The sequence below is a fragment of the Dendrobium catenatum genome, unplaced genomic scaffold (assembly GCF_001605985.2).
Source record: "Dendrobium catenatum unplaced genomic scaffold, ASM160598v2 fragScaff_scaffold_672, whole genome shotgun sequence".
In the NCBI taxonomy this organism is placed as follows: Eukaryota; Viridiplantae; Streptophyta; class Magnoliopsida; order Asparagales; family Orchidaceae; genus Dendrobium; species Dendrobium catenatum.
Window position 1 is genome coordinate 384,181 of NW_021319134.1, and position 26,987 is coordinate 411,167.

A 26,987-nucleotide genomic window follows, 5' to 3' on the forward strand; every position below is an offset into this window, starting at 1 on the left:
TTGGCCTCTTGCTCTAATTTTGTTGGCTATTTTCTTTGTCCTCTTTAGGATAATCTTGTAGCTTAAAATCAAGGTAAGTGCTTTCCAAAATATTTTGGCATGCGCTTAAGGAATGATAATGTTGGAACCTTATATTATAATATTATGTTCTGTTTCATTATAAAACTATCACAAGCTTGTCTTTCTAACTTTAACCATTATTTAGTAGTCTGTGCGAACCATTTAAACTATCATTTTGATATTTAGGTTGATTGAGATTGCTTAGTTCAAACTTTGCTTTTACTTATCTTGATCTCTACTTGGTTTTGTTATGTGTTGTTTTGTTTATGAATGTGCAGATGGTTTAAAAGTTTTCTTACAAGGAAGCCTATTAAAATTTTCAGTTTGCCTCTCGCTTTAAATAAGCTAGTTGACTATTTTCTTTTGACTCTTTAGGATGATTATGCATCTTATAAATCAAGCTAAGTAAATTGCAATGTCTGTTGGCATGAACTTAAGGGAATGATAGTGTTTGAACTTCATGATGTAATTTTTAGTTTCGAACACTATCACAAAATTTTACTACAAACTTTCATAATATTTGTTTTTTTTTCATAAAGCTATTGTCTGATTTTTAAAAAACAATTGTTGTTCTATTGTTTTAAAAGTTAAATATTTACCTTTCAAAAAAATTATTTTTCCCACAAAAATTCTACAAGTATTTTTACCAATAGCTGTAGTTGCCCAAATGGATCCTATATGTGGTTAGGGCTTATGCTCCTCAACTTGGATTAAAGATAAGAAAGAGATGGATGGACTATTACATTGTATCCATGAAGAAGAAAGGGTAATTTTTAAGGATGCATAAGTGGGCATATTTGTTCTAGTAGGATAAGCTATGAATATATTCATTGTGGGTACAAAATAGGATTTAGAAATATAGTGGGAGAAGGCATCCTTGATCTTATTAGTAATATAGATGTATACCAAGAAACGCAAGCACTTTGTTACTTTCAAAAGTGGAACCATCAATTCAAAATAGAATTAATTGTAAGGAACTTAAAATGTGAGAAATAATTAATCTTTCTTGATAAGTTGTTATGATTGACATATTTGAATTCCTTAGTTGAGCCAAACCTAATGTAGGATAAGATGACTAGTTCTTTTAAGAAGATTAAGTTAGAAGTTTTATGAGAATTAGGAGATAAGTTGTACGCTAGTCGTGTAATAAGGAGTTTCTAAAGATATTTAAAAAATACATGTTTAATGAGTGCTAAAAATATTAATATTATTGAGGCTTATAATGATGATAGAAAGCTAAAAAATTTGCCTAGAAGATTATAAGCTTAACAAAAGCTTTTGTTTTTTTAGGTAACCTCAAGCTTTTGTTTTTATTATTTATAATATCTGACTTGTTGAACCTGAAACCAAAATCAAGGAGGAAATTGATGAATGTTGTAAACCATTATCGTGGAGCTTGTTTAAAGCCATACATTGCTTTGTGAAGTTTGCATACATATTCTGGGTAGTGTGTGCCAATGATTGCCAGGTGGTTGTTTCATATAGGCATCCTCGTGAAGTTTGCCATATAGAAAAGCGTTTGAAACGTCTAGCTGAACGACATGCCATTGCTAATTGGTAGCTATAGTTAGAAGGATACAAATGGTCGGCATCTTGGCAACATGACTGAATGTTTCTGTGTAACCAATTCCATATTCCTGATTGAACCCTTGAGCTACAAGTCTAGCTTTGGGACTATTAACCTTTGTTTTGTAAGTCCAAAGACAACCAAAAATTTAGCTGACATAGCAAATAGGCCAAGGTTGATGTTTGACAGCTTGGGAGTAGCATGTAGTAGTGAAAGTGTCGTGAGGGACAACAAGTAGATTGAATATTTGTTTGGGCTTGAGGTGACCAGTTTTTAACCTTGATTGCATGGGATGAGAGAGAGGAGTTGTTGGTAGTGGGATGGGAGAAATTATTGCTGATGAGGATTCTGTGCTAAGTGGAGTAACGTTGCTGGAGGAGGAGAGTGATATATTGGTAGTGGATGGGATGAGGGGAATTTGTAGCTGGTTGTTGAGGTGATGATATGTTTGGTTGTTTTATTGTGGAGATTGGTATTAATGTAAAGGGTGGTGATAAGATGATTTCATTGGTCGTGGAAGATGGGGGAGATGAAATATAGGGAAATACATGTTCATAAAAGACAACATGATGTGAGATGTGAATTTTGCGGGTTTATGGATTGAAGCATCTATATCCTTTTTTTGAGGAAGAGTAGCCAAGAAAGATGCATTATGTGGAATGAGGAAGGAGTTTGTTTGGAGTTAGTGGTTGAAGTCAAGGAAAGAAAAAGTAACCGAACGCTTTGAGATGATTGTAAGAGGGAGTATGGCCATGTAGTAGGTGGAATGGTACATGTAGTTGGAGTGCTTTAAAAGGTAGTCTATTGATGAGATTTGCTTTAAGGAGAGCTTCAGCCCAAAACTTGATGGGAAAATTGGCAGCATGTAGAAGGGTTTGAGTGGTATCAAAGAGGTGTCTGTGTCTCCTTTCAACAAGGCTATTTTGTTCTGGCATATAAGGACAACTGAGTTGGTGTGTAATGCCATGATTAGAGAGAAAACACTGAAAAGTGTGTAAGGTATTCACCATCTCCATCTGATCTGAATGTTTGAAGTTTGGTAATGAAGAGATTTTCAACAATGTGAGTAAAATGTTCAAATTTTTGAAAGGTTTTAGCTTTGGTATTCATGGAAAAGAGCCAATAAAATCAAGAAAAATCATTGATAAAAATTACATAATATTTGTAACCATTGAGAGAATGAATCGAGGCAGGTCCCCAAACATTAGAGTGAATGTGTGCTAAAGGCTTAAAATAATTCATTGAACTTGTAGTAAATGAGAGTTTGTGACTTTTGGCTACATTACATTACTTGAATAAGAAAAAAGTAGAGGGAATACATAAATACAGATTATTTTTAGCTAATGTTTGTAAGATATATAGATGTGGCTGTCCTAGGCGAGCATGCCAAAGAGAAGTAGAATTGACCCAAGTATGAAGTGCGGTTGAGGACAAGCCATTGCTAGATGACACTGGATAGAGGCCATTATGACTGCGATCACGAAGGAGGATGTGATTGGTTACGAGATCGGAGATCCTTTATGGAAAATCCAGAAGCTTCAAAAGAGTTAAAACAATGATTGTCAGAAGTAAGTTTATGTATGGAGAGAAGATTATGAGTAAGAGAAGAAGGTACATGGAGTAAATTGTGAAGTAGGAGCTTACAATTTGGATGTGGAAGGGGTAGGATACCTTGTCCACCCTTTTGAATGAGAAGGGAATAACTGTTTGCAATGGAGATAGTATCAGATCCATTGTATGGGGTGAGATGCAGAAGTTGATTTGGGTCTGCTGTAAGGTGAGTTGAGGCCCTATAGTCAAGATACCATTCAATTGAGTGTGACGATTGTTGTTGAGCAAGTAGTCCTCGAGGAGAAGAGTTGTTTGTTGGAGTGTATTGTAAGTTGCAACGATGCCAGCATGAAGCAACTGCGTGACCAAGTTTGTTGCAGATCTGATAGGTAGGTCGCTGAGTTGTGGAAAAATGAGCTCTTCTGCTGAAGTTGCTGCTGTTGATGCTATGTGGTTGATACTGTCTAAGAACAGAACCACGATCGTGACTGGGGTGAGAAAAATCAGAGTTGGAGCCGTGAGGGAGAAGTTTTGAATGTATGGTGTGCAAGAGTGTCGATTGCAGGTAGTGAATCCTTGGAGTGACCATTTTGTATATTGATTTCTTCACTCCAAAATAGAGAATACAAATCTTGAAGGCTGATAGATGTAACTGTAGTCTGTATTGCTATTTTGAAGACACAATAGGCGCTAGGTAAGCCATTAAGGATGCAGAGGATAGTCTTCAGGATCAATGTGTGATCCAGCAGCTGCAATGCTATCTACTAGTGCTTTGATGTGAGCTAGGTATTGAGTCATTGTAAGATATTTCATCTTGATGTGATGAAATTCATTTTTTAGCTGGATTACTCGAGACTTGTTGGTAGGTTGAAGGATGTGTCTCCAGGTTGGATTAGATTTTGTAAGAGGTATGTAATGTGAGGATGTATGGAAGGATTGAAGGGGAAATCGTCAAGCAAAGGGCTGCTCCAAAGTGTTGGTCCATGAGCTACCATGAAGAATAGTAAGGATGAGTACTGACCTCTCCAGCAGAAGAGGCGACCAGCTTGGGCAGGCAAATCTGAGTGCCCGTGAGGAATCCTTCGAATCCATTAGCAGCAAACATCTTGAGAATTTGAAGCTTACAAATTGGATAGTTGTCATTCTTAAGTTGAATATTAACAATGTGTTTGAGATTGGACATAAGAAATTTGAGTGATGAAGGTATAGTGGAGTCGACCATTGCCACAGAAGTAGACAAAGCTGTTTGAGGGGAGGAGGATTCACTGTGCTCTGCCATTGGAGAGCAGCAAAGAGCCAACTGTTAAGCTTGAGGCTTTGATACCATGATAAACTTGTAGAAATGTAGATATAGAAATGTAAAACAGAGAAGACCACAACTTAAGAAAAACAGTATTCTGTATATCTCACTTAGTTACACAATTCTTGATTACATATAATATTGTGGGAAAATAGTTTATTAGAGATTAACAGCGAGGATTTAATATTTTATGTGCTATGGTGGAGTGCTGGCAGCAGAGGGAAAAAGCTGCTCCAGAATTCAGAGTAGTGGAGATAAGAGAACCGTGGTACGTTGAGGCACTTTATCAGGCAGCTTGCTTATCAGGCTTGCTAACAATATTTATTTTAAAATAGTGGGATAAAGGCTTGATGTTGTTGTTGTTGTTGCCAAAAGATTACCAGTATTTCAGGCCTATCGATTTTTGTCCTATTTTAATAATATTATAATTAAAATTATTGTCAATAAATTAACTTGTATTCTTCCCAAAAATTATTTCTAACCAAAATGCTTTTCATTAAAGATAGAAATATTATTTATAATGCGATTTTGGCTCTGAGGCTTATGAAAGACTTAATTTAGGTTTCATTTCATATAGTTTTCTTACTGTTTTTTACAACAGCTTTTTAGTAGAATTTTTTTTTGAAAGCATAAAAAAATAATGAAAAAAAATTATTCCAAACAAAGCCTGAAAGACTTGTAGGAGTAACCTTTTGGTGAAATTGAATTTCTCTAAAGCTTATGATAGAATTAGTTGAAGATTTGTCATTTTGATTCTCAGGAAATTAGGCTTTTGGAATTTCATTATTACTAGACATTTTCTTGTATCAATAATTATTGGTTTTCTATTTGATTAAGGTTATGATGATGATTTTTCAATTCTTGTAGAGGTTGAAGATAAGGAGATCATTCATCTCCTTTATATTTTTATCAAAATTGTTTGATGAAGTTGCTTCTATGCAATTTGGATCTAATTGTTATTCGAGTATTTTCCATCTTTGTTTTGTTGATACGACAAAAATAACACTAAGCCTTTATCCCAATATATGAGATCAGCTACATAAATTTGTTTTCTCCATTATGTCATTTAAGAGTACAAGTTTCATTTAAATCTAATAAAAAAATCATTTCTAATATTTTCTGTCTTTTTAGGTCTACCTCTATCTTTTTAAACATAGGTCTGATCTAATGATATGTGATGTCATGTATTGTCATTAGTAATGAAGTTAGCGAGGATCAATGTAGCCATATAGCTAGATAATAATGGTTAAAGAGTAGTAGGTCAGGAGATTGTAGTTAGACGACAATGATCGAAGAACCTTAGTTAGGTAATGGTGATTAAATGACTGTAGTCATATGACATATGTTAGATGATCATAGCCAAACGAATGTGGCCAGAGGATTGCAATCTAGTGACAAAGGTTGGAAGATCATAGTTGCCTAGTTGGGTTACAATAGTTGGCATGACCGTAGTTTGATGACAGAGGTTAGACGACAGTAGTCAAGCTACAGTTGTTAATATGCCATAGTTGGGGTATGATGCTCAGAGGACTATCATTGAGCAACAATAGTCAAGAGAGCTTCTAGGTTATCCTCCTAAATAGAGAGTGGGGGCATATTTCTAGATTTTTTAGAGTGGCATGTTTCCTAAGTCTAGAGAAAATCTAAAACACTCCATTATATGAGTTGTATTGATTCCCTTGATCATAGAACATTGCCATGATATTATCAGAATTAAGCGATTTTAAGCTTGTTGGATTTTTCTCCTTGAGATGCTCAATTTTACTATTAGCATGCCAAATTAGAATGTTTGGCCATCCAATTAACATATGGAAGTTTTCAATCATGCTTCAAGTAGATGATTTGAGCTCATTTAGATGTAAATGAGATCACTTTTGCTATTGATGAATTCATCTCATTAAGATGTTTAATTTGACTACAAAATTGTTGAATTAGTATTCGTGTAGTCCTAAATTTAATTTTAAAAGTTTTTTCCATTCAAATATGTATCAAAATTTATGCTCAACCAACATAATTTCTAATGACGTACCAAATCTGAAGTACTCAATCATTGTGATTAGATGACTGCTAAATCTGATGACGTATCACATCTTATGAATGAATAGCAACAGCTAGGATTGTCATATTTGTTTTTTCAACACTTGTGTTAGTAAACTTTAGTGATTTTTTTTAATAGGTTGTTTAAGCAATTTGAGTGAGGACTTCAAAAGATGATTTTCATCTTAACCATTGAGCCACGGCTCAGTCCACAAGTTTACTGAAGTTAATTGCAGCTTTCTGAAATTTAATGAAAGACTTCTTCTCCTACTTATTCAAGACAGCTCTCTTACTATATTTTCTGTCTCTCAATGCCCAGTTTGGCAGATGGGTGTGTAAACTTCTGGCTGCTTGGCTATTGTACTGAATTGGTGAAGTCCTGTCCTTTGCATGTTGATTCTAATTTTGTGAGGTTGTTATTTTATTTTTTATTGATAATTTGTTTTGGGAGTTGTATTTTTTTTTTGTGTTTCTGATATATCTTTTGAGTTATAATTTTTTTTCTTCACACCAATAATTATTTTTTATGTTCGATAAAAAGAGGCTTAGGTCCTCGATTACCTCCCACGCAAAGAAATTTTTTTTTGGAATTCCTGTAGTTGACAAAGTATGTCATTTTCTATTTTGAGGATTCTATTTGACAAGTTAGGTGTAGTCTTAAAGGTCGGTTTGGGACAGTTTTTTGACTGTTTTGTTTTTCATACAACAATTATAATTTTGTTTAGCTACTTCTTTCTTGCTATTTTCGTTTATTTTTCTTGTAGAAATTTATGTGATAAAAATTTATTTTATGCAACCATAGGGGCAGAGTTGTCATAACTAACTTTTATCAAATGCGATAGCCATCCTAAATAAATCTTTAGAGGCTATTTGGTTGAAAGCAAAGTTGGTGTAAAGTATTTCAAATAAAAGGGATTTGAAAATATTGGTGTTTAATTAGATGAAAAAGGAATGCAAAATAAAGTAAACTTAATGTAAACAATTTCAGTTCATTTTTAGGTAAATTAAAATTGTCTGGTTTTGAGAGTCGTTTACATTGCAAGCAAGCTTGCTTAACTATTGCCATCACCAACCAGCCACTTGTGGCAGGCCTCCATCTGTAATAGCTTGTTTTTTGATCCTGTAAAAAAAAAGAGCTATTACGCCATCGGTGTAGGCTATCACCGCCACCGGTTGCCACCACTTGTTGGCTATCACCCTCGTTGGCCATCTCCACCAGCGGTGGGCCACCATTGCCTCCATCGGTCGGCCATAATCCATCGGCCACCACCAGCCACAACCCCTGCCAATCGGCACCATCAGCTGTTAGCCACCATCATTGCCACCCACCGACCATAGCTACCCACTATCATAGACCATAGCCGACATCCACCAGCAACTGTCACCTGCTACTGGCCACCACCCACCGTCGACCACCACCGCCTCTTGTTGCTACCCATTGTTGACAACAACCCCTCGCCAGCTGCCACCACCATCGGTGGCGGCCGCCACTATCTTTATACTATATTTAGTTTACTTCAAATCAAATTTAAAAAAACAAAACATTCATCTATATTTATTTGTACTTATCTAACCACCTCAAAATATTTTTTTTACACTGCATTTTTTTAGCCCTTTAATGGTTTTCCTTATGCTCTTCAAGGCCTAATGCTTTCTATTATTAAAAAAAATTTGTTTGAGATACTAGACTTCCAATGTCTACTTATCTTCATTATTTTTTTTACGCAGTGTCAGTTTTATGTATATATTGCTAGTGTGATCTGGCTGTGACGAGGAAGTGCTAAAGAAGTGATATGAGCTAAAATGGTCAAGGGTATCAAAGAGTATGATGTTTAATCATTTTTCTAATCATAATATCAGAAGTCTAATTTTATCAAACTTAGACTCAAATTAAACATTTCGGTAAGACGAACTCAATGATGCCGAAATTGGTCAAATATGTGCCCAAATGGGCCTAAAGCAATGACTTGACACATATTTTGAAGCTTTAGATTATTAATTGGATGATCAAGTGATACATAAATATGACATGCATATAGTCGAACCGAGCAGCTTGACAAGTCAAATCTAATTGATCAAATATCCTTAGTGGATCTCCCCTGACCTTTAAGATAAATGTTAACGTCATCAAACAATGTTATGACAAATAATCTTAGATAGGTTAAACATCATTCGTGGATGTTCTTGACCTCTTTCATATATGTTAACTTCATCAAATAATATTTTGACAAACAATCTCGAATATGTAAAACATACTTGGTGAATTTATCTCAAACCATTCAACATAGGTTAAGTCATCATGTTATGCTTTCGAAGTCTAATGAGGTTTGTATCGACAATTTCAAGTAGTTAATTTTTGGAGCAAAGTTTATCAACATTTTATGCTCTAATTTACACGTCAACGTCATGAATTGCAAAAATTATGATCTAGGGCATTTTAATTGGTTCATGGCCTCAATGCAAGGTCAACGTTGACGTCCATGGAACGGTCACGCCTCATAATTTATTTGAAATTGTGATTTCTCATCAACAATTTTTTTCAAAATACATATTTTTGGACTTGATCTGGCACAAATCTCGAGGCATCTAATTCAATTTTTTAAAAATTAAATTTGGTACATTCTAAAGTCCAATCTCAGAAACTTATACTAAAACAAAACATTCCCGCAAGATGAATATGCTGACATTAAAATCTTTCTGATATGAGCCCAAATAGGCCCAAAGCAATGATTTGATACATATTTTGAAGCTTTAGATTATTAATTGGATGATCAAATGATCTTTAAATATGTCATATTTATAGTCAAATCAAGCAGCATAACGAGACAAATCCAACAAGGCTAAGACTACTTAATTCTGACATCAGTAAGACACTTGAATATTTGATGAGTACTTTATGATCAACAGAATCAATATGAGCCGCCCAATGGACCACTCCGTATTAATCATAGATCTTCTCCATATTTACAGATCATGTCACTTTTAGAATCTATAAATAAAAATCTTCTCCCTACATTAAGGGGGACCTTTAGGGTTTAGATCTTTGGTTGGAGATTCAAGATAGCTCTAAGGTATGAATCCCTGAACATCTATACCAGCGAACACTCACTACCTGGTTGCCGCCACTTGACTTTCATTGAGAAATCATCGTCGGAGGTCCAACCTACCACAACTGCTAGATCTTAGCAAGAATGTTATCATCAGACCTCCACCAGACCATCTCCATCAAACTTTTATACGGTTGTCACTGTCGGGTTCTCATTCCATTCTCTATCGTCTGCCGACTATAGTCCTTCTGTCCTCCTTCATTTGCTGACTACGGCCCCTTATATGTCTGACCTCTGTCACTTGATAATGATCCCTCCGACCTCAGCCAATTTACTACGGTTCGTCCGACCTAAGTCAACTAACTATAATCCCTCCAACATCTATTGCCTAATAACGGTCCCTTCGATCTCAGTCGCCCAACTATGATCCTTTCGACCTATATCCTTCGCTGATTATGGTCCATCCAACCTCTCTTTCCTGCCAACTACAGTTCCTCAAACATTCATTACACAAAATTCAACACATGATTTAAAATTCATCGATGATTACAGATATGCTTCAAAACATTTTGAAGAATAATTGAAGAAAGAAATGTAGTGTAAAAGGAATTCATTATAAAAAAAATGTAATGTAAAAAAAGAATATTTCGTAATTGTTTGGATTAGTGTAAAAGGATTCATGATGTAACTTTTTTTTGAAGTAAAATGAATGCAACATAAAGTATAAAAAGGGTGATGATTGTTGGCCGACATTAACAGTAATGTGATCGATGGTGGTGGTGGGCGGCGGTGGTCGATAGCGGTCCCCAAGTAGTGGTGGCTAGGGTGGGCAGCTGGCGGTGGTGGTGATCAGTAGGAGGGGTGCATGGCCGGCAACGATGGTGGCTGGTGGCGAACGGTGGTAGACCGGAGGCGGTGGCTAGTGATCATGGTAGTCGGTGTAGGGAGACCAGCGGCAAGTGGTTGCCGATGGTGGCGACAAGCAATCAGACGGTTGCAATTACAATGAAGTTCCAGTGCAAAAAATAAACTAAACTAATAAATTTAAAATGCACTAAAATTTCATATTATATTTATTTTACTTCAAAAATTTTTTTTTTTTGGAACGGAGAGTATCGACCCGCTGCCACGTCAGCTAGTGACGCGCTTGGCGATGTCCACTAGTCTCCTCGGCTGACCTAGATGAGCGACCCACACCCTTGCTACTCGTGGCCAACACTTATTAGGTCCCCCCTAGAGGGGCGCTGCCGCCCGAGGGAATCGAGCACGGGTTGGGGGGTTTTCAACCGCACTTATCCACCAACCAAACTAAACATTGGTGGATATTTTACTTCAAATTAAACATCAAATTTTAATATTTTATTTGTCTTTTGCATTCAACCAAACAGTCCTTATGAGACTCCATTGCGGATTGCGCTGGCGGCGGGGCAAATCGCGTGGCGATGCAAATACTTAAGCCACAAGCAACCGACTACCCTCATGTCTCGGAATTTTTCTTCAGGTCAATGTCAAGTTGGCCCAGCGGTTTGTAATTTGGTCCTTACTTTTAATAAAATTGCAACACAGTTCGCTATCTGTCAGCATGTGCTTTTGCTAATTCAACACCCAAAAATTAAATTTACGGTTCTGGTTCGAAGGCCCACATTAATTTATTATTAATGCAATTTTCTTTAACTTAAGTTCATTGTTGAAATTTTTTTTTTATATATATAGAATAGTGAAAGTCATTTTCATCAATTATAATTTTTCGTTTGGATGGTTCGATGGAATGCGTTATTTTTTTAATCTTGATGATTTTTTTAAATGTAAATTTTAAATTTAAATAATGTAAAATTTTGAAGTATCAAAAAAATTTTGTTAAATAATTAATTTTATGATGACCCATTAACCTTTTTTTAAACCTTGTTAATAATTAATTTTATTGGTTAATATATTTGTCTCGTAATGAAGCAAGCAAGTGCAACGATTTTGCAGAGACATTAAGTTTGTGAAAATTTGTAGACTTTAACAAAACTCATAAACACAATTAAATTATATATTTTGAATTTTATTATTTTATCAATCTTTTTTTCTAAAATCTAATTAGTTAATACACTAAAAGATAGTCTAATATATTTTTAAAAATTATTACAATATTTTTTTTGAAAAAAAATAATATATACTAATGTGTGAATAATATTTCTACTTTAATAAAGCTTGAGTATTTATTTTTCTTGTGTGCTAAACTTCTTAAATTTCTCTTTCACATGTCTCTTACTTATGAAGATCTTTCACATGGCTCACTTCATATGCTGAGTTAGGGTTGTCAATAATTGACACAATATGATAACTCGACCTAACCCGATTTATAAATAGGTCGGGTTCAAGTCTACAAATCTGCCCATTTACAAATTCAAATTGGGTTAGGGTCGAACCGACGACCCAATTTTGAACCCAAATGACCCTTGCGGCTAAATTAAGGCGATTTATTAGTGTAGCTGATACATATTCAGCTCTTACGATTTACCCTGCATGCTCTTCTCTCATCTCCTTCTTTGCTTTGTCTAGGATTTCATCTCCCCGGATCTCTAGCTTCGTCTATAGTTTCCTCTCTTTTCCTTCTCTAGCATAGTGTTGGTGAGTTGGTTCGGGTGGTCACCGTGCACATCTCCTCGGCCTCAAAAACACTTGCACTGCTCACCATTATTAATATCTCATTTCTATTTTCTATTTTTCCTTTTAGAAGCTAGCTTCTTCTACGAGCATCTATGACATTTCTTCATGTCGGTTTGTTTCAATTTTTCGTAATTATGAAGGAATGTTTCGTTTAGGACTTTCTGATTAGTTTTTGTTCTGTCGAATATTGTCTCAGTTTGTCTGAAATTCTCAATAATTATGGCATACATTAGCTGGTTAGGGCTTCTTTTATTTTGAGTTGTTTATATTCAACTTGTTAGGGTTTTCAATTTTATTTCATTGGATTGTTCTTCTTCTTTGTCATTCCTTCATACATTGATGCCTGATGGTGTGACGGTTTAGATGCCTACATTAATGCATGTCTGTAGCTTTTGATTTATTGATTCATTCATTGTGTTGCTGAAATAAATTGCATTATTTTGTCTCCTTCAGCTAGTTAATGCGTTATACAGTTATGGTATTTAATATATTATTTTTATTTACATATATTGGAATAATGATTAATGTGTTAATTGTTATATTGTTATGGTTATGTTGGAAAAATAATTATGTGGCAATTGGTAAAGAGCCAATGACCGGTAATGTGTTAAAGTGTCGTATTGTTATATTAGTTAATGTGTCAATGTGTGTTTTTTAAGCATGACATATAAGAAATGGTTAAGAATTAACATTGTAATATTTTGGCTAGATGGAGGATTCCAATATCATTTTTGAGAAATTTTCTTTTGATGAAAATGAAGAAGTTCGGTCTTTTGAAAATGTTGTAGAGCCCTCTACCGATGTATGTAATGAGGAGAGGGGACAGTTACTAAGAACAATGACTTCAGCTGTTTGGGGCCACTTTGAGATGTTGCCAAAAACGAAAGATGGAAAGCAAAAAAATGTAAATATGAGAAATTTGACAATTCTTATATATGTGTAATCTAAGGCATGCAACACCTTCAAAATTATAAGAAAAAAAAATATGCGTGATCTAGAACAGTTGATCTTACAAACCAATTCTAATTCTTCCATGTCTATGTCCTATAATAAATTTCATAATGTAGAATTTCGTGACTTGTTCACTGTATCTATCATTATTTGTTTAACAACTAATTTTATTTATAACAAGTGCACTTGTAAAAGAAAATTATTAGTTTTTCTTTCATGCCATTTGTGTTATATTCTAATCAAATAAATACTAAGTATAAACATATAATATGAAATGCCGTCTCAGATGACAATGCCACGATAGTACAAAAGTTTATTGTTTACTCACATTTCATTGCCTGATGAATTGTTTTGAGGGTTAATCTAAGTTATTGAATCAAGTTTTCTACTTCCTCATGAATTTATAATTATATCAATTTAACTTTTTTATTTGCAGTTAACTTAAATCTCCATGAGGCAGGTCCTGCCGTCCATGAAAAACTTCCGATCTTGTTTCGAGTTCTTCAAACAATCAAACTTACATTTGTAAATTGTACTTTACTAATTTATAATTTATAATTTGTAAAATTGTATGTTTGTAACTTGTTATAGGTGCTTTGTAATTTATTATTTGATTTAATGTTTATGAATTATGATGTATAATTTGACAATTTGTAGTTTTGTCTAATTTGTAAATTTGTAAAAAAAAAATTAATTTTTTTATGTTTTGAAAGTTTTCTATTATTTAAGCCATAAAGTTTCCTACCCCTTTTCAATTAATGTTTCATTACTTTATTCAATATTTTAATTAGTTTATTTTGAAATAAAAAAATATATTTTTTTAATTAAACTGATTGGTGGGTCAGTCCAGGTGGACCCGGACCTGCTTCGGGTCGGGTTCGTGACTGAGTTTCCTACCCATTTTCCTAAACTGATCGGATTCGGGTTGGATCATCTAGTGTCGGGTTGGTGGACCCGAATCCGACTCGTGACCCGATTTTGACAATCCTATGTTGAGTATTAGTTTGGATGTGTAACCTATTTATCTCTTCAAACTTAAATAAAATCACCAAACATAATTCTTTAGTATATTCTTTATCATCAAAATTCAATAGCAAGTATGGGATCATCATATCAACATCGCTCACTATTGGGGCGACTGGTCCCCCTTGATAAGTCCCCTAGATAGTGAACCTTAAAATCATAGTTTCATATATTAAATTAATTAATAAGAATAAATTTATTAAGTTTCATAGTAAAATTAGCCACTAGTAAAATGTATCATTTTGATCTTGATGAAATTTGGCTTTATTGATGTATTTATAATTATGCTAAAATTTATCAAGTATCTTAGCCATATTTTTTCATTGCAATTGGAACAGAAAAGATTGACCACACTTATTATATGCAAGAATTATTGTTTTGTAGAAAATTTGTAGCATTAGAGTGACTAGAATATCCTAGTTTCGTACAAAAGATCCAGCATGCATAGAAGTTTTGTGAGATGGAAAATTCAAGATGGAGAAAAATCATAGGATTTGTCCTAGTAGTTATAATTGACTAAATAATTAAGGGTGATATATCATAAAAAAATTATTTTGATCGGGCACGAATCTCGAGGCAAAATCAAGTTGGAAACTTCCAAAATTAAAATTGGGACCATCCGAACCCCAATTTCAACAAACTTATAATCGAATTGAACGTCTCAAGAATACGAGCCCAATGACACCAAATTCGACTCAATCCGAGCCTGAATAGGTCCAAATCAAGGGTCTGAAGGGCTGTTGAAGGGTTCAAACCACAATTTGGATTACCAAATGGTTTCCAAACATGACATGCTTATAGTCGAATCGAGCGACTCGACGAGACAAAACCAACGAGCCCAAGATCATTGAATTCTGAAATCGCTAAGGCATCCAATTGACCAATAAACGATCCATGATCAAGGGGATTGATATCAGCCGTCCATTCAAACCACTCCCATTTTGACCTTGATCCTCCATATATTTACAAGTCATGTCACTCTTAAAAAACTATAAATAGCCCCCACTCTTCTCATGAGAGAGGGGGAAGAAGAAGGAAAGGAAGTGATGAGTTTGGGAGCTCTCTTGCCATTGACCACCACCGGAGTTCTTGTAAACCACCGCTAGGGTTCCTCCTGACCACTGCCGGAGTTCTTGTCGACCACGACCGAGGTTCCTCCCGACCACCCTTGGAGTTCTTGCCAGCCATTGCCGGATTTTCTTCCCGATCGTTGCTAAAGTTCTTTCCGACTGTGGCCGGAGTTTCTTCCAGACCGTCGCCAAACTTTCTCTTCCCGATTACTACCGGAGTTTTCTTATGGACCATCACTGAAGCTCTTCCCAATCACTGTCTTTTTGGCTGATTCATCAATCATCGCCATATTTCTGACTGATTATTAACATGTTGTAATTCCAGCATCCCTAAGTAAATGAACGAATCAAACTTTGTAGCCAACCCAGACATAGTGGAAATTTTTCTTCTGGGCCAGGCCCTGTGGTTTTTCCCTTTTCGGGTTTTCCACGTAAAAAAATTTCTGATTTTTCTCTCCCTTATTTATCTATTGGTGTGCTGGATATAAGTATATTGCTAAAATGTTATATTTTTCACTTTATCGCCGCGTATATTCTTGTCCGCAACAATAGGTACAAGAATCCTTATCTGATTAAATTAAAAAGATTATCATAATTTGATATTTTAGATTACTTTATCTGATCAAAGACTTATGTGATATAGCTTTTATGTAATTTTATTCGGACAATATTAATTTTATAAAATTTATAAAAATTTGTTCCATATCATTTCTTGCTTACAATAATCATTATATCATTTTAACTTAAATAAAATTTGAAAATTTGACTTTATGTAACTCATAATGCATACAGTTGGAGAAATATGACAGAAAGTTTTTTTTTTTTTAATTTAATTACCTCTTTGAAGGATAATCACTTGTATTCACAGACGCATTGGACTTAAAAATCATTCAAAATTTGTTCGAAAAATTTTGAATTTGAATCTAGTTTGAACAAATGATCAAACCTTGTATCGAATTTGAATTCATGAACTTTGCTGCTTCACACAACATCGGATTGTAGATTCATGGCACTAGTGACTATGTCACAAACTTCTATTTTCTTCAAACGCTACTCATCCAGCAAAAATTTGTCATGGACCCCTCTCCTCTTGCACATGTCGCAAGTCCATCTTGCTCTCCCCCAATGACCTCACTAGCTATGAGCTCGTCTTCTTCTTTACACATTGTTAGTCTATTAATATATTTGTCTCGACTCAACACAATATAGCCCATATATCCTAACATGTTATATTAGGCCATATACGAGATAAAAGGGTTGCCCAAAATCAAATTGGAGAGAAATTTTTTTATCATCCAATTCAATGACAGAAACCACTAAAATTATCCAAATATAAACATAGAGCAAAACTTCATTTAGTATAATACATATCTCAAATCTATTCATATCAAAATGTTTTATACATTAACCATGATTTCTTCTAATAATCACATTAAAATACAATTGTCCCATATTTGCAAAAGAATTTATCTATACTATAAGAAGAAAATACCTCTAACAGAAACCTTGATCTCACTCCACTAGCGCATTACTCTTGCCTTAAATATGTAAACACATAGAATTAGAGAACATCTTAGAAGATTACATGGAATATACAACTATATTCAATGAATAATAAAGCCACTAAAATCATCAACATATATAAATAAATTAGAACTTCATTCAGTGCGTATACATATCTCAAATATATTCATATCAAAACATTATTACATAATAACCAAGATTGTTCTAACAATCCCATTAAATACAGTTGTCTCATATTTGCATAATAATTCATCTATAATATAAGAAGAAAATACCTTTAACTAGAACTTCGATCTTAGTCCACTGAGCTATTAACATTTCTTGAAATATGTAAATTAAACATATAGAATTAGTAAATAGCTTAGTAGATAGATGGAACCTACAGTTATATTCAATGCAAAAAAATTATGCTTGCTATTAATTAATGAATCATGAATACTAAATAGGGACTAAATGACTAAATCTCCATGCTACTCATGTATAAGTATCCTATACAGTGCTATCATGACAAAACTATAATTTCTCAGCAACATTGAAAGTGTGATTATAATTATCAATTTAATATCACATATCATGTGCGGCATAATGTTATATCAGAATCTATTCAATGATGAATATTATGCATGACATAATTCGTATCATATAAATGGCACTTTAGTTGTTTTGACTAATATGATTATTTTAGATTATATGTTCATGAATATTAATATACCATATATAGCAGTTCTTGCTATCATGTGTCATAATAGTCAACTCATATTATCATGATTACTAATATGTTATCATATAGTATTCACTATGTACAAGTATCGTATCATATAGTATTCATTGTGCACAATATGATACTATATCATAATAGTAGAAACAATCATCACGAAAAATGGTGTAACATAATATGAATTATGACGAACAACTCAAATCATCATATATAATAGAACATTATTAATATAATTTATATTACAATTCAGGTATCAAGAATAATCAAGTTGTGTGTGGTATTTTTTACTATACAATATTATATCTCATACAATATCATATTATATCATGTCATATTAGTAAAAATAATTAGGTAACATCATATACAAAACTTGTTACCCTGAGCTCATTATAAATCATAATTATATCATATCCCCTTATGCCTTCCATCATTTATTGAGTCACATCACTAACCCCATGTTTAAAAAAAAATCGTTATCTCACCCTCCTAAATAGTGTGTTATATCTCTGCCAACATGAATCATATAATAGTCAGCTTTTCTTATCTACATATATATATATACCCCATATTCAAGATCCAATTTATTATATCAATTTCTTGTGCATGTAAAATGACTTGTAAATCAATATAAAGATGTTCATAAGATAATGCAATATGCTCATTTTCAGTTATAATCTCAATATATAAATCGTAGAAGGTGTGCATGCTTTAACAATATGGGTCATATTAGCTATACATGTCATGTTAATCGTAACAGGTGTGAATGTTGCTAGTCCATCATTTATTTTTTTCAAGATCGAATGAAATAATAATTTATCATTTTCTTAATATATTTATCTTGATTTTGGAGATTATGCCTCAAATGTCAAAAATGCCTCATGAAAATTCAATATAATCATATTAATAGGTGCAGAATGAGCAGGTGTATAACATACTAAAAGTTACAAGATAAAAATTTAGCAAATTATTAAGATATTATAAATTTTGTAAGTTTTGACCAAATTAAAATCGATGAATCATTAAAATTACAAAATCATTAAAATGAAATATAGGATAACGTTAGTTTACTTTAAGATTAACAATTTTCTAATGGATTTGATGGATGAAATAGGCCCAAACACTCTCTCTTCCTCGTCCTCTTCCTTATCTTCCTTATCTCCTTCTCTTTCTTTTTCCAGCCAAATGAATGAATGAAATGAGTTTTAGATTTTAATAAGTTTTGATAATAGTTTTATATATTTTTATAAATTTTGACCTATTACGGCGGCGCTAAATTGGGATTTGATTAGGAAGCTTTTTCCTTTGTTGTTTTGTTTCAAATCTATAAATTGAGGGTTTTGAGGGCTTTTGCATGAGATGAAGAGAGAAAGTCTGAGAGTTATTGTAATTCCCTATTGTTCTACAATATAGTGATATCATCCTCCTTTCCCCATAGGCATAGGCATCTTCTCCGAGCCACATAAATTATCGTGTTTATTGTGTTTGTGTTGTGTGATTTTGTTTATGCTGTAATTGTTTGCACTTGTTTTCGTTGTAATTGTTTGCACAACACAGCACTCCTAAGGATAAATTCTCAGGCATGCAAGAATTTTTTTATAAAACTTAAATAACTTAAGATTTTATATCATGTCCTTATCAGATTACTACATGCAATATAGTTACTGCAGAAGAGGAAATTACAGTTTGCCCTTCCTAACCCTATCATGAACTCCTCCTTTGCAAATTGTCGGTTCGTCACCTAGAGCAGCCAATCACAAACTTCTTTCCTCCTTCACATGGTGCTTCACACACCATTAGTTTGTCAATGCTCATCAATGACTATCCGAGTGAGCCCTCATCATGAAATTCATCGAGTTCTCATGCATGTCTATAAGAATCGATTTGAATATCGACTTTTCTAATGATCATATCGAGCCAACGTTCGAACGAACATCAAACCCAACATGAATGCGAATGCCATTTGTGAGATCATAACATATTTGAATTGTTTGAACCATTTAATAAGTACTATCCTAAGTTCCTAACTTAATTAACATTTAAAAAAAAATAAATCTCAAATAATTTTTTGTATAAATATATTCCTTGGTAGAAAAAATTTGCCACCTGGTAAACGGAAGCGAAGGAAAACCAGGTTGGACACTTGGACCCACTTCGGTATCAAAAAAAATGCAGCGAGGCAGAATCAACCGTTTGATCAAATCGGACGGCTTAGAACGCCTAAACTTGCGTCGCACGCCACCTCCTGCTTCCTACTGATGTAGCTATTCGGCTCTACTTCCGCGAAGTATCCAGCGCTCCATCGCCCTTTGTCTGGCTCTCGCACGCTTCTCATCGCAATCTTCGCCTTTGCCTGTTCTCCTAACTCCGGCACCCTTAAGACTAGGTTGTTCAAGAATTAATAGAGGGAAAGAGCCACCTGCCTTCACAAAATTTTGGTCCTAGCTGATCGATTATGGCGACGCTTGAGGTTATCCCTCTTGAATCGCTGCCCTTAGGGTTTCGCTTCCGTCCTACCGACGAGGAGCTTCTGAGCCATTACTTGAAGCGTAAGATTAACGGTAGGATCAAAGCTGATAGCGCCGTCATCCCCGAGGTCGATGTCTGCAAGTATGAACCTTGGGACCTCCCTGGTACTTCTCTCTCTCTCTCTCTCTCTCTCTCTCTCTCTCCTCAGCGGGAAATTTAAGAAAAGAACTACTTTTTTTAAGGCCCGCCTTGCTGATTGTTGTTCTTTTCGTTGTTCAGAAAAATCGATAATAAAATCTGGGGATCCTGAATGGTTTTTCTTCGCTCCAAAGGATCGCAAGTACCCGAACGGCCAGCGCTCGAACCGGGCCACGGAAGCCGGCTACTGGAAGGCCACGGGGAAGGACAGACCTATCAGGACGCGCGCGCCGTCGTCCATGCCCATTGGTATGAAGAAGACTCTTGTCTTCTACCGCGGCCGCGCCCCAAAGGGGGAGCGCACCGGCTGGATTATCCACGAGTATCGCACTGTGGAGCCGGAATTCGATAAGGTGCGTTCCGGTCTTTTCTTTAGTTTTCTCTTATTATTCAAGCTCCCTTATCGAGGAAATTTTTTAGTTTGACTTTCATTTGATGTTCCCAGACTTATTTTGTTTTGGAATTATGGTCATCAGAAGCGATTGTAGTTGCATCTGAGTTTGTTGGGAAATTTCGTTATAAGAAAGAGTTCAGATTGTTCTAATATGTGGAAATTCCTTTTTTTTTTCTTCTTATTTGATTAATGTTAAAAACTAAAATTGCTTATTTTTATTTGAGGGAAGAGAAAAAGCGCATGCATTGTTATTCGCTTAGGTTTCTACCATTCTTACACAGCTACTATTTTTGGAATGCTTGCTTCTTGCCTGAAGAGACTTTCTATGCTGAAAAACCACTTGAGTTTCAGTAATAAATGTCTTGTTGATTTTGTAATCATATTTAGTAATCTGCAATAATTATGTTCCATGTCTGATTGATTTGGTTAGGCTTTGTTTTATCACTTGCTCTTGGTTACAATCTTATCATTATCATCATTTTCATCATCTGGATTCTTAGTTCTACCAAATGGTTCATCCTTTATTTGTGATTACCCATAATGTTCTTTTTGATAAAAGATATTTTTGGGCTTTACTTATAATCATATTGTTACGGGCTAGGATATACACGGCGATAGAGTTACAAAATTTGTCTTAGCGTTGTACGGATATCCAACACACGAACAAAGCAAAAAAGGAATAACAAAATTTTTACGTTGAAAACCCTGGAAAGAGAAAAATCATAGGGTCACGCCCAATTGAAAGGATTTCACTAGTGTTTGTTTAAGTTACAAGTGGCTGAGTCGTCTATGAAATTGAGGACGATTATATGAAAACTCTCGGGTTGAAGAACTCTGACGTCAGGTAGCCTGCGGGCATAACTCCAGCGTTGGTTAGCTGCCGGGAAATGTCCGCCGGTGGTCGAGGAGGAGTCTCTTTCTTCTCTTTTTCCTTCTCTTCTCTTTTTGCTTGAGGACCTTCCCCCTCTTTCAGGTCCCCTACTATGAGAAATGAGGGGTATATTTATAGTTTTCTGAGAGTAGTATGACCAGTAAATATGAGAAAGATCATGGGTAAATTGAGAGTGGTTTGAATGGACGGCCGATGTTGAATCCCTTGATCATGGACCGTTTATTAACCATTTGAATGTTAGAATGATATCAGAATTCGGCGATATTGGGGTCGTTGGATTTGTCTCGTCGAGCTGCTCGATTCGACTATAAGCATGTCATGTTTGGAAACTGTTTGGTAATCCTAATTATGGTTTAAACCTTCCAAATGTGCTTCGGTCTTTGATTTGGACCAATTTGAGCTTGGATTGGATCAAATTTGGTGTCGTTAGGTTCGTATTTCGGAGACGTTCAGTTCAACTATAAGTTTGTTGAAATCGGAGTTTAGATGGTGCTGGATTTAATTTTTCAAGTTTCCAACTAGATTCTGCCTTTAGATTCGTGCCCAATCAATATAATTTTTCGATGATATATTGCATATAAATAGGAGAAAAGCTTTAGTAGAGGAAAAATGAACGTAGGAAACAAATAGTTGAATTGTATTATTAACAATAACTAGCATTTTGAAGTTTATAGTGGCCTTTTCTGCAATAAGAAACGCTTCCTATTTGGACAATTTTTGTCTCTACTTGGTTTCTTGTACTTGATGTCTTATCTACGTGTGTTTCATTCTAGGGAAATTTACATACATACCACTTTATAACATCCTATTTACATATCTAACACCTAAAATTTTAATATTACATCCATACCACCCTATATTATTTTAATATCAAATATACCACTTATATTTCTTTCCTACCACTCATATATTTTATTTCTACCACTCATATTTTGTATGAAAATGAACTATGGGTGGTATTTATGTAATATTAAAGTTTTAGGTGTTAAATATATAAATAGAATAGTATTAAGTGGTATGTATGTAAAACTCCCTTAATTCTATTACACACCCCTTTCTAGAAGATTTTTCTCTGCTAGATGTTTTCTATTTGCATAATGTGTAGATGATGATAAAGCAATAACAAGGTTGCCTCATGTGAACTGTAGATCCCAAATTTGAACTTCATAACCTCTTTGTAGCGCATGAATTAAACTACTTTTAGTTATATCTTTCCGTGGTAGCTTTTGTTGGTGCCTCATGCACTTGGTACTCCCTTCTCTTTAGTGGACGATATATGAGAGATCATGGCATGCATTTTTTAATGTATATATCAATTTTAGTTGCAAGAGAACTTTTCAGGATGACTTCTTGATGCGATCAAGGTGCTGTTTGGAATTCCTATGTGCTGTTTGCTATTTCCTAGGTGTTGTAAGTGTTGATTATACTTCCTTGTTTGCTGTTTGGAATTCCTATGTGCTGTTTGGAATTCCTAAGTGCTGTTTGCTATTTCCTAGGTGTTGTATGTGCTGATTATACTTCCTTGTTTGTCGTTTAGACTTCCCTATATGTTGTTTGCTACGATTTTCCCCCTCTTGGCTGCTGCCCCTTGGGTTTGTTGCTGTTTTTCAGTGTTTCTAGTGACCGAATAAAAGGTGTATTTATTTCCTGCATTTATTGCCTTTTCCCTATGTATAGGGGCTGTTTGCTGCTGTTTTAGAGAGGTTTTAGAAAATGAAAATGTTTGGAATGTAAAAACCTGCTGGTTTTTTTTAGCTTGTGAGTTAAGTCTTTTTTCCCCTTCTCCTCTTATATTTCGTCTTTTGGACTTCTAACCTCTTCTTCTCTATCAATGGTTCCCGCCTCACTTGTATCCTTCTTCTCTAAATTAATACAAGTTATATGGTTGTAAGTTTGTTATGTTTATGTTTTAAGGAAGACGTTTAACTTTTGCAATCCTAAAGTTTGTTTGTTTTTTTTTTTTATTTATTGCATTACTTCTGAGAATGTTCATGTTTTACAGGGTGGTTTCGTACTTTGTCGATTGTTTAAAAAGCCTGAAGAGAACATCGGAACTTCCAATGCTGACAAAATCGATGGCAGCAACCTTTCTCCTGATATAATCTGGTCCTCTCCAGATACCACGGCACAGGGTGATGATGCTTTGTATGAAACTACCCCACTGCATCAGGAAATTGTACCCCTCAATTGGCCTGAAACAGTTGATGAGTCGATGACAAAATCGGAGGAAACATATAGCTATAGCGATATCACAGCAGATATTGGTGCTAGTGGTATTTATATGGATAATTTGAAGGTGAGCAAATCTACTTTAAGGTTTTTAATCATCAATTGGAAGAGTATTCCTATTAATTATTCTTTCATTCTTACCAATATCTTGCAAAAACTTGCTTTTATTGCTTAATTTTTATCATTTTTTTTGTTGTATCTTTCTCATTAAGCATTTTCTTTTCTAATTTTAAATTCAGGATGACCCCGATCCAAGCAATTTAAGCAGCTTAAATATTGGATTCGAGCAGAACGATTCTGATTTATTTTACTACAATTCTCCTTCAGACATGAGTTACCTACATTTTGATGATAATGGTGTTGGTGCATTCTTAAAAGATGAAGATGATGAAGTTGCTAAATTATTAGATTCCATACTTGTTTCAGATGAAGAATGTCTGCCTGAATTTTACAAGTTTCTGGGAAATACTACGGAAGCTGTGCCATCTGCTCAAGTTGGCCTTATTAAACAAGAGACTTTCTTGGATAATACATCTGGCATTGACATTATAATTGGGGATAATGCGGATGTTGAAGTTCTACTGCCACATGTATGGGTTTTTCAGTGAGCTCAATCTTTTGTAGCTTGTATTATTTTTTTCCCTGTTAGTTCTATTGTTCTTCTAATTCTAATCTGACTTAATTTCTTCCTTTTTTTTTCTCAATTGTCTGCTACAGGACGCCCCTGGTTTGGCAGCTTCTTACCAAATGAGTGGGTCAATAAGCCCATCAAGTCATTTTATGCCTCTTACTTCTAACTCATACAATGTATTAGGAACTCAGTTTGATTCTTTCATCAAAAACTCTACAGCAAATGAACTTCAATCCATGGCTTCCTTTAATGGAAATGCCATGTTTGAGGGTCTTGAAGCATCAGAGACTCTATCTAGCGCTGCGGATCTTTCTCAAGATCTGTTTAAAAATGAGCCTAATCCTTCTGGTGAGGACAATTCCACCGGTATCGGAATTAAGCTTAGGTCTTCTAGGAAACGGACTTCAGGAAATCCAAATCAACTGGGAAGTCAGGGCATGGCAGCTCATGGTAATGCATTTAGGAGGATCCGGCTGCAAACTTCATTACGTGTCGGATCAACCGCGCTTACCAATCGGAATTCAAGTAGTTCTAATGGAGATCATGATGAGAAAGCTAAGATATCTGAGGTGAGATATTCATTTCAATCTAAACCTGCATTTATTTTTCTGATATAGCTTAAGATATCATGTATCATACCATTTCTCACAATTTAATTTCTACATGCAGTGCGGAAATAATGCAGAATTTGAAATACCAAAAATGGCTTATTGTGGGCCCTCTGAGAACGGTAAAATAACAATTATTATTGTGGATGAACACTTTATTACTTGCCTGCCCCTTGCTAACTCGACTTCATTGCCTTGCAGAGGATGCTGCGTCGCCTATAGAGAGAAAGCTTACCAGCTCCAACAACTCCCAAACACCCGACGCTGTACTCAGATTGAGAACTAAGGAGCCTAATTACCTTTACGCTAAGCCAGAAGGTACTTCAAAGGAAGCACCTAAAGCTGCTTCAATTAATTTTGGTAGAGTAACTGTGGTGTTGCCAGTTATCCTTTGTGTTTTGTGCATCGGAATTGGTTGGTTCTTTAGCTATCGGTAGCAAGATATGGACCTGAGTTATTCAACCTCTCTTGGTAGCTTTTTCTTGTAAATATATAACAACAGGTTCCTGAGTGTTTAGGAGCGCATTTTTCTGGATTATTTAAGCTTTTAAGTGCTGGAGAAGTCAGATTTGACCGTTGGATATCCCTTCAGTTGATTCCATTTTCCAGTTTTGATGGTTCTGCGGCCTCAACCGAGTATAGGTAGCATTTGTCTTTGCTTGTGCGCTTTGAGCCCCAGTGCTCTTCGATAGAACCAACCCCTCCGAACGAATCCGGATTCCGCACGTAATAATTTTCCTATGATGTGAGCATGCCTGGAAGGGATATGAGCTAAAATTGTTAAGGCATATGATTATTGAATTCAAATTTATCTGCGATAATAACCAAATTTTATTGACAAAAAAGATTGAAATTAGAGAATAGAAAGAAAAGGGGAGAAGAAGTGATATGAAGAGAATGTTTGTTATTAGTATTTGATCTAGTTTTATATGTTGGTTTTAGTTTTTTATTATTTTTCATTTTAGATATTGTTTTGTATAGCTGAATGTATAGTCTTAGCTTATAAATAGAATTTATGATTACTAGTTGATTGGGCTGTATTCTCAAGAACAAATCAATAAAGTTATGTGAGCTCTCTTCCTTTCTCCCACTTCTCTTCCTGTAGGGTTTCTCAAGAACAAAATAATACAGTTGATTGTGCAATCAACTTTAGTGTGCTTCTTTAAAGTATTTAATTTATAAATTTGATGGTGAGTTTGCGCTCGATCACAACCTCAAAAACCTTCTGTAATAGAACCAGTTTTTAATATGTTGTTTAAGCAATTTGAGGACCTCAAAAGATGCTATTCATCTTAACCATTGAGCCACGGCTCAGTCCGCAAGTTTACTGAAGTTAATTGCAGCTTTCTGAAATTTAATGAAAGGCTTCTTCTCCTACTTATTCAAGACAGCTCTCTTACTATATTTTCATGTCTATGAATGGCCAGTTTTGGCAATTGGGATTACTGTAGTTGACAAAGTCTGTAATTTCCTATTTTGATGGTTCTATTTGACAAGTTAGGTGGTCTTAGACTCTTAAAGGTCTGTTTGGGACAGTTTTTTTTTTGACCGTTTTGTTTTTTATATAATAATTATAATTTTGTTTGGCTACTATTTTTTGGTTATTTTCTTTTTTTTTTTCTAAAATTTATATGAAAAATTATTTTATACAACCATTGGAGTGGAGGTATCATAACCAACTTTTATCAAATGTTATAGACATCCTAACAGATTTTTAGGGGCTATTTGGTTGGTTATAAATAAAGTTGGTGTAAATATTTCAAATATAGAGGTTTTTGAAAATATTGATGTTTAATTGGATGAAAAAGGAATGCGTAAAGTAAATTAAATGTAAATTTTTTTTGTTCATTTTTCAGGTAAATCAAAATCATTCAATTTTGAGAAGAATTCTTTATACTGCAAGCAAGCTCACTTGACATACGCCACCACTCATCGGCCACTCGTTGCACGCTACCATCGGTAAAAAATGGGCTATTACACCATCATTGTTGACTACAATCACCACTAGCTGCCACCATTTGTCGGCCACTACCCTTGGGCTATTACACCATCATTGTTGACTACAA

The 26,987-nt window shown here is 34.7% G+C and overlaps 1 protein-coding gene across 1 annotated transcript; it reads left to right on the forward strand.

Moving 5' to 3' along the window:
- The first annotated feature begins 19,775 nt into the window (after positions 1 to 19,775).
- LOC110100943 (protein NTM1-like 9) lies at positions 19,776 to 26,007 on the forward strand. The gene is made up of 7 exons (XM_020828668.2): positions 19,776 to 20,133; positions 20,249 to 20,520; positions 23,456 to 23,749; positions 23,922 to 24,272; positions 24,400 to 24,882; positions 24,983 to 25,043; positions 25,123 to 26,007. The coding sequence occupies exons 1-7, from the start codon at positions 19,956 to 19,958 to the stop codon at positions 25,356 to 25,358; spliced, it is 1,875 nt and encodes a 624-aa protein (XP_020684327.1). The 5' UTR covers positions 19,776 to 19,955; the 3' UTR covers positions 25,359 to 26,007.
- Positions 26,008 to 26,987: the final 980 nt, after the last annotated feature.

Coding starts and splice junctions, on each gene's coding strand:
- LOC110100943 (XM_020828668.2), top strand. CDS start 19,956: ATGGCGACGCTTGAGGTTATCCCTCTTGAATCGCTGCCCTTAGGGTTT. Junction 20,521..23,455: donor TGGAGCCGGAATTCGATAAG/GTGCGTTCCGGT, acceptor CATGTTTTACAG/GGTGGTTTCGTACTTTGTCG. Junction 24,273..24,399: donor TTGAAGTTCTACTGCCACAT/GTATGGGTTTTT, acceptor TGTCTGCTACAG/GACGCCCCTGGTTTGGCAGC.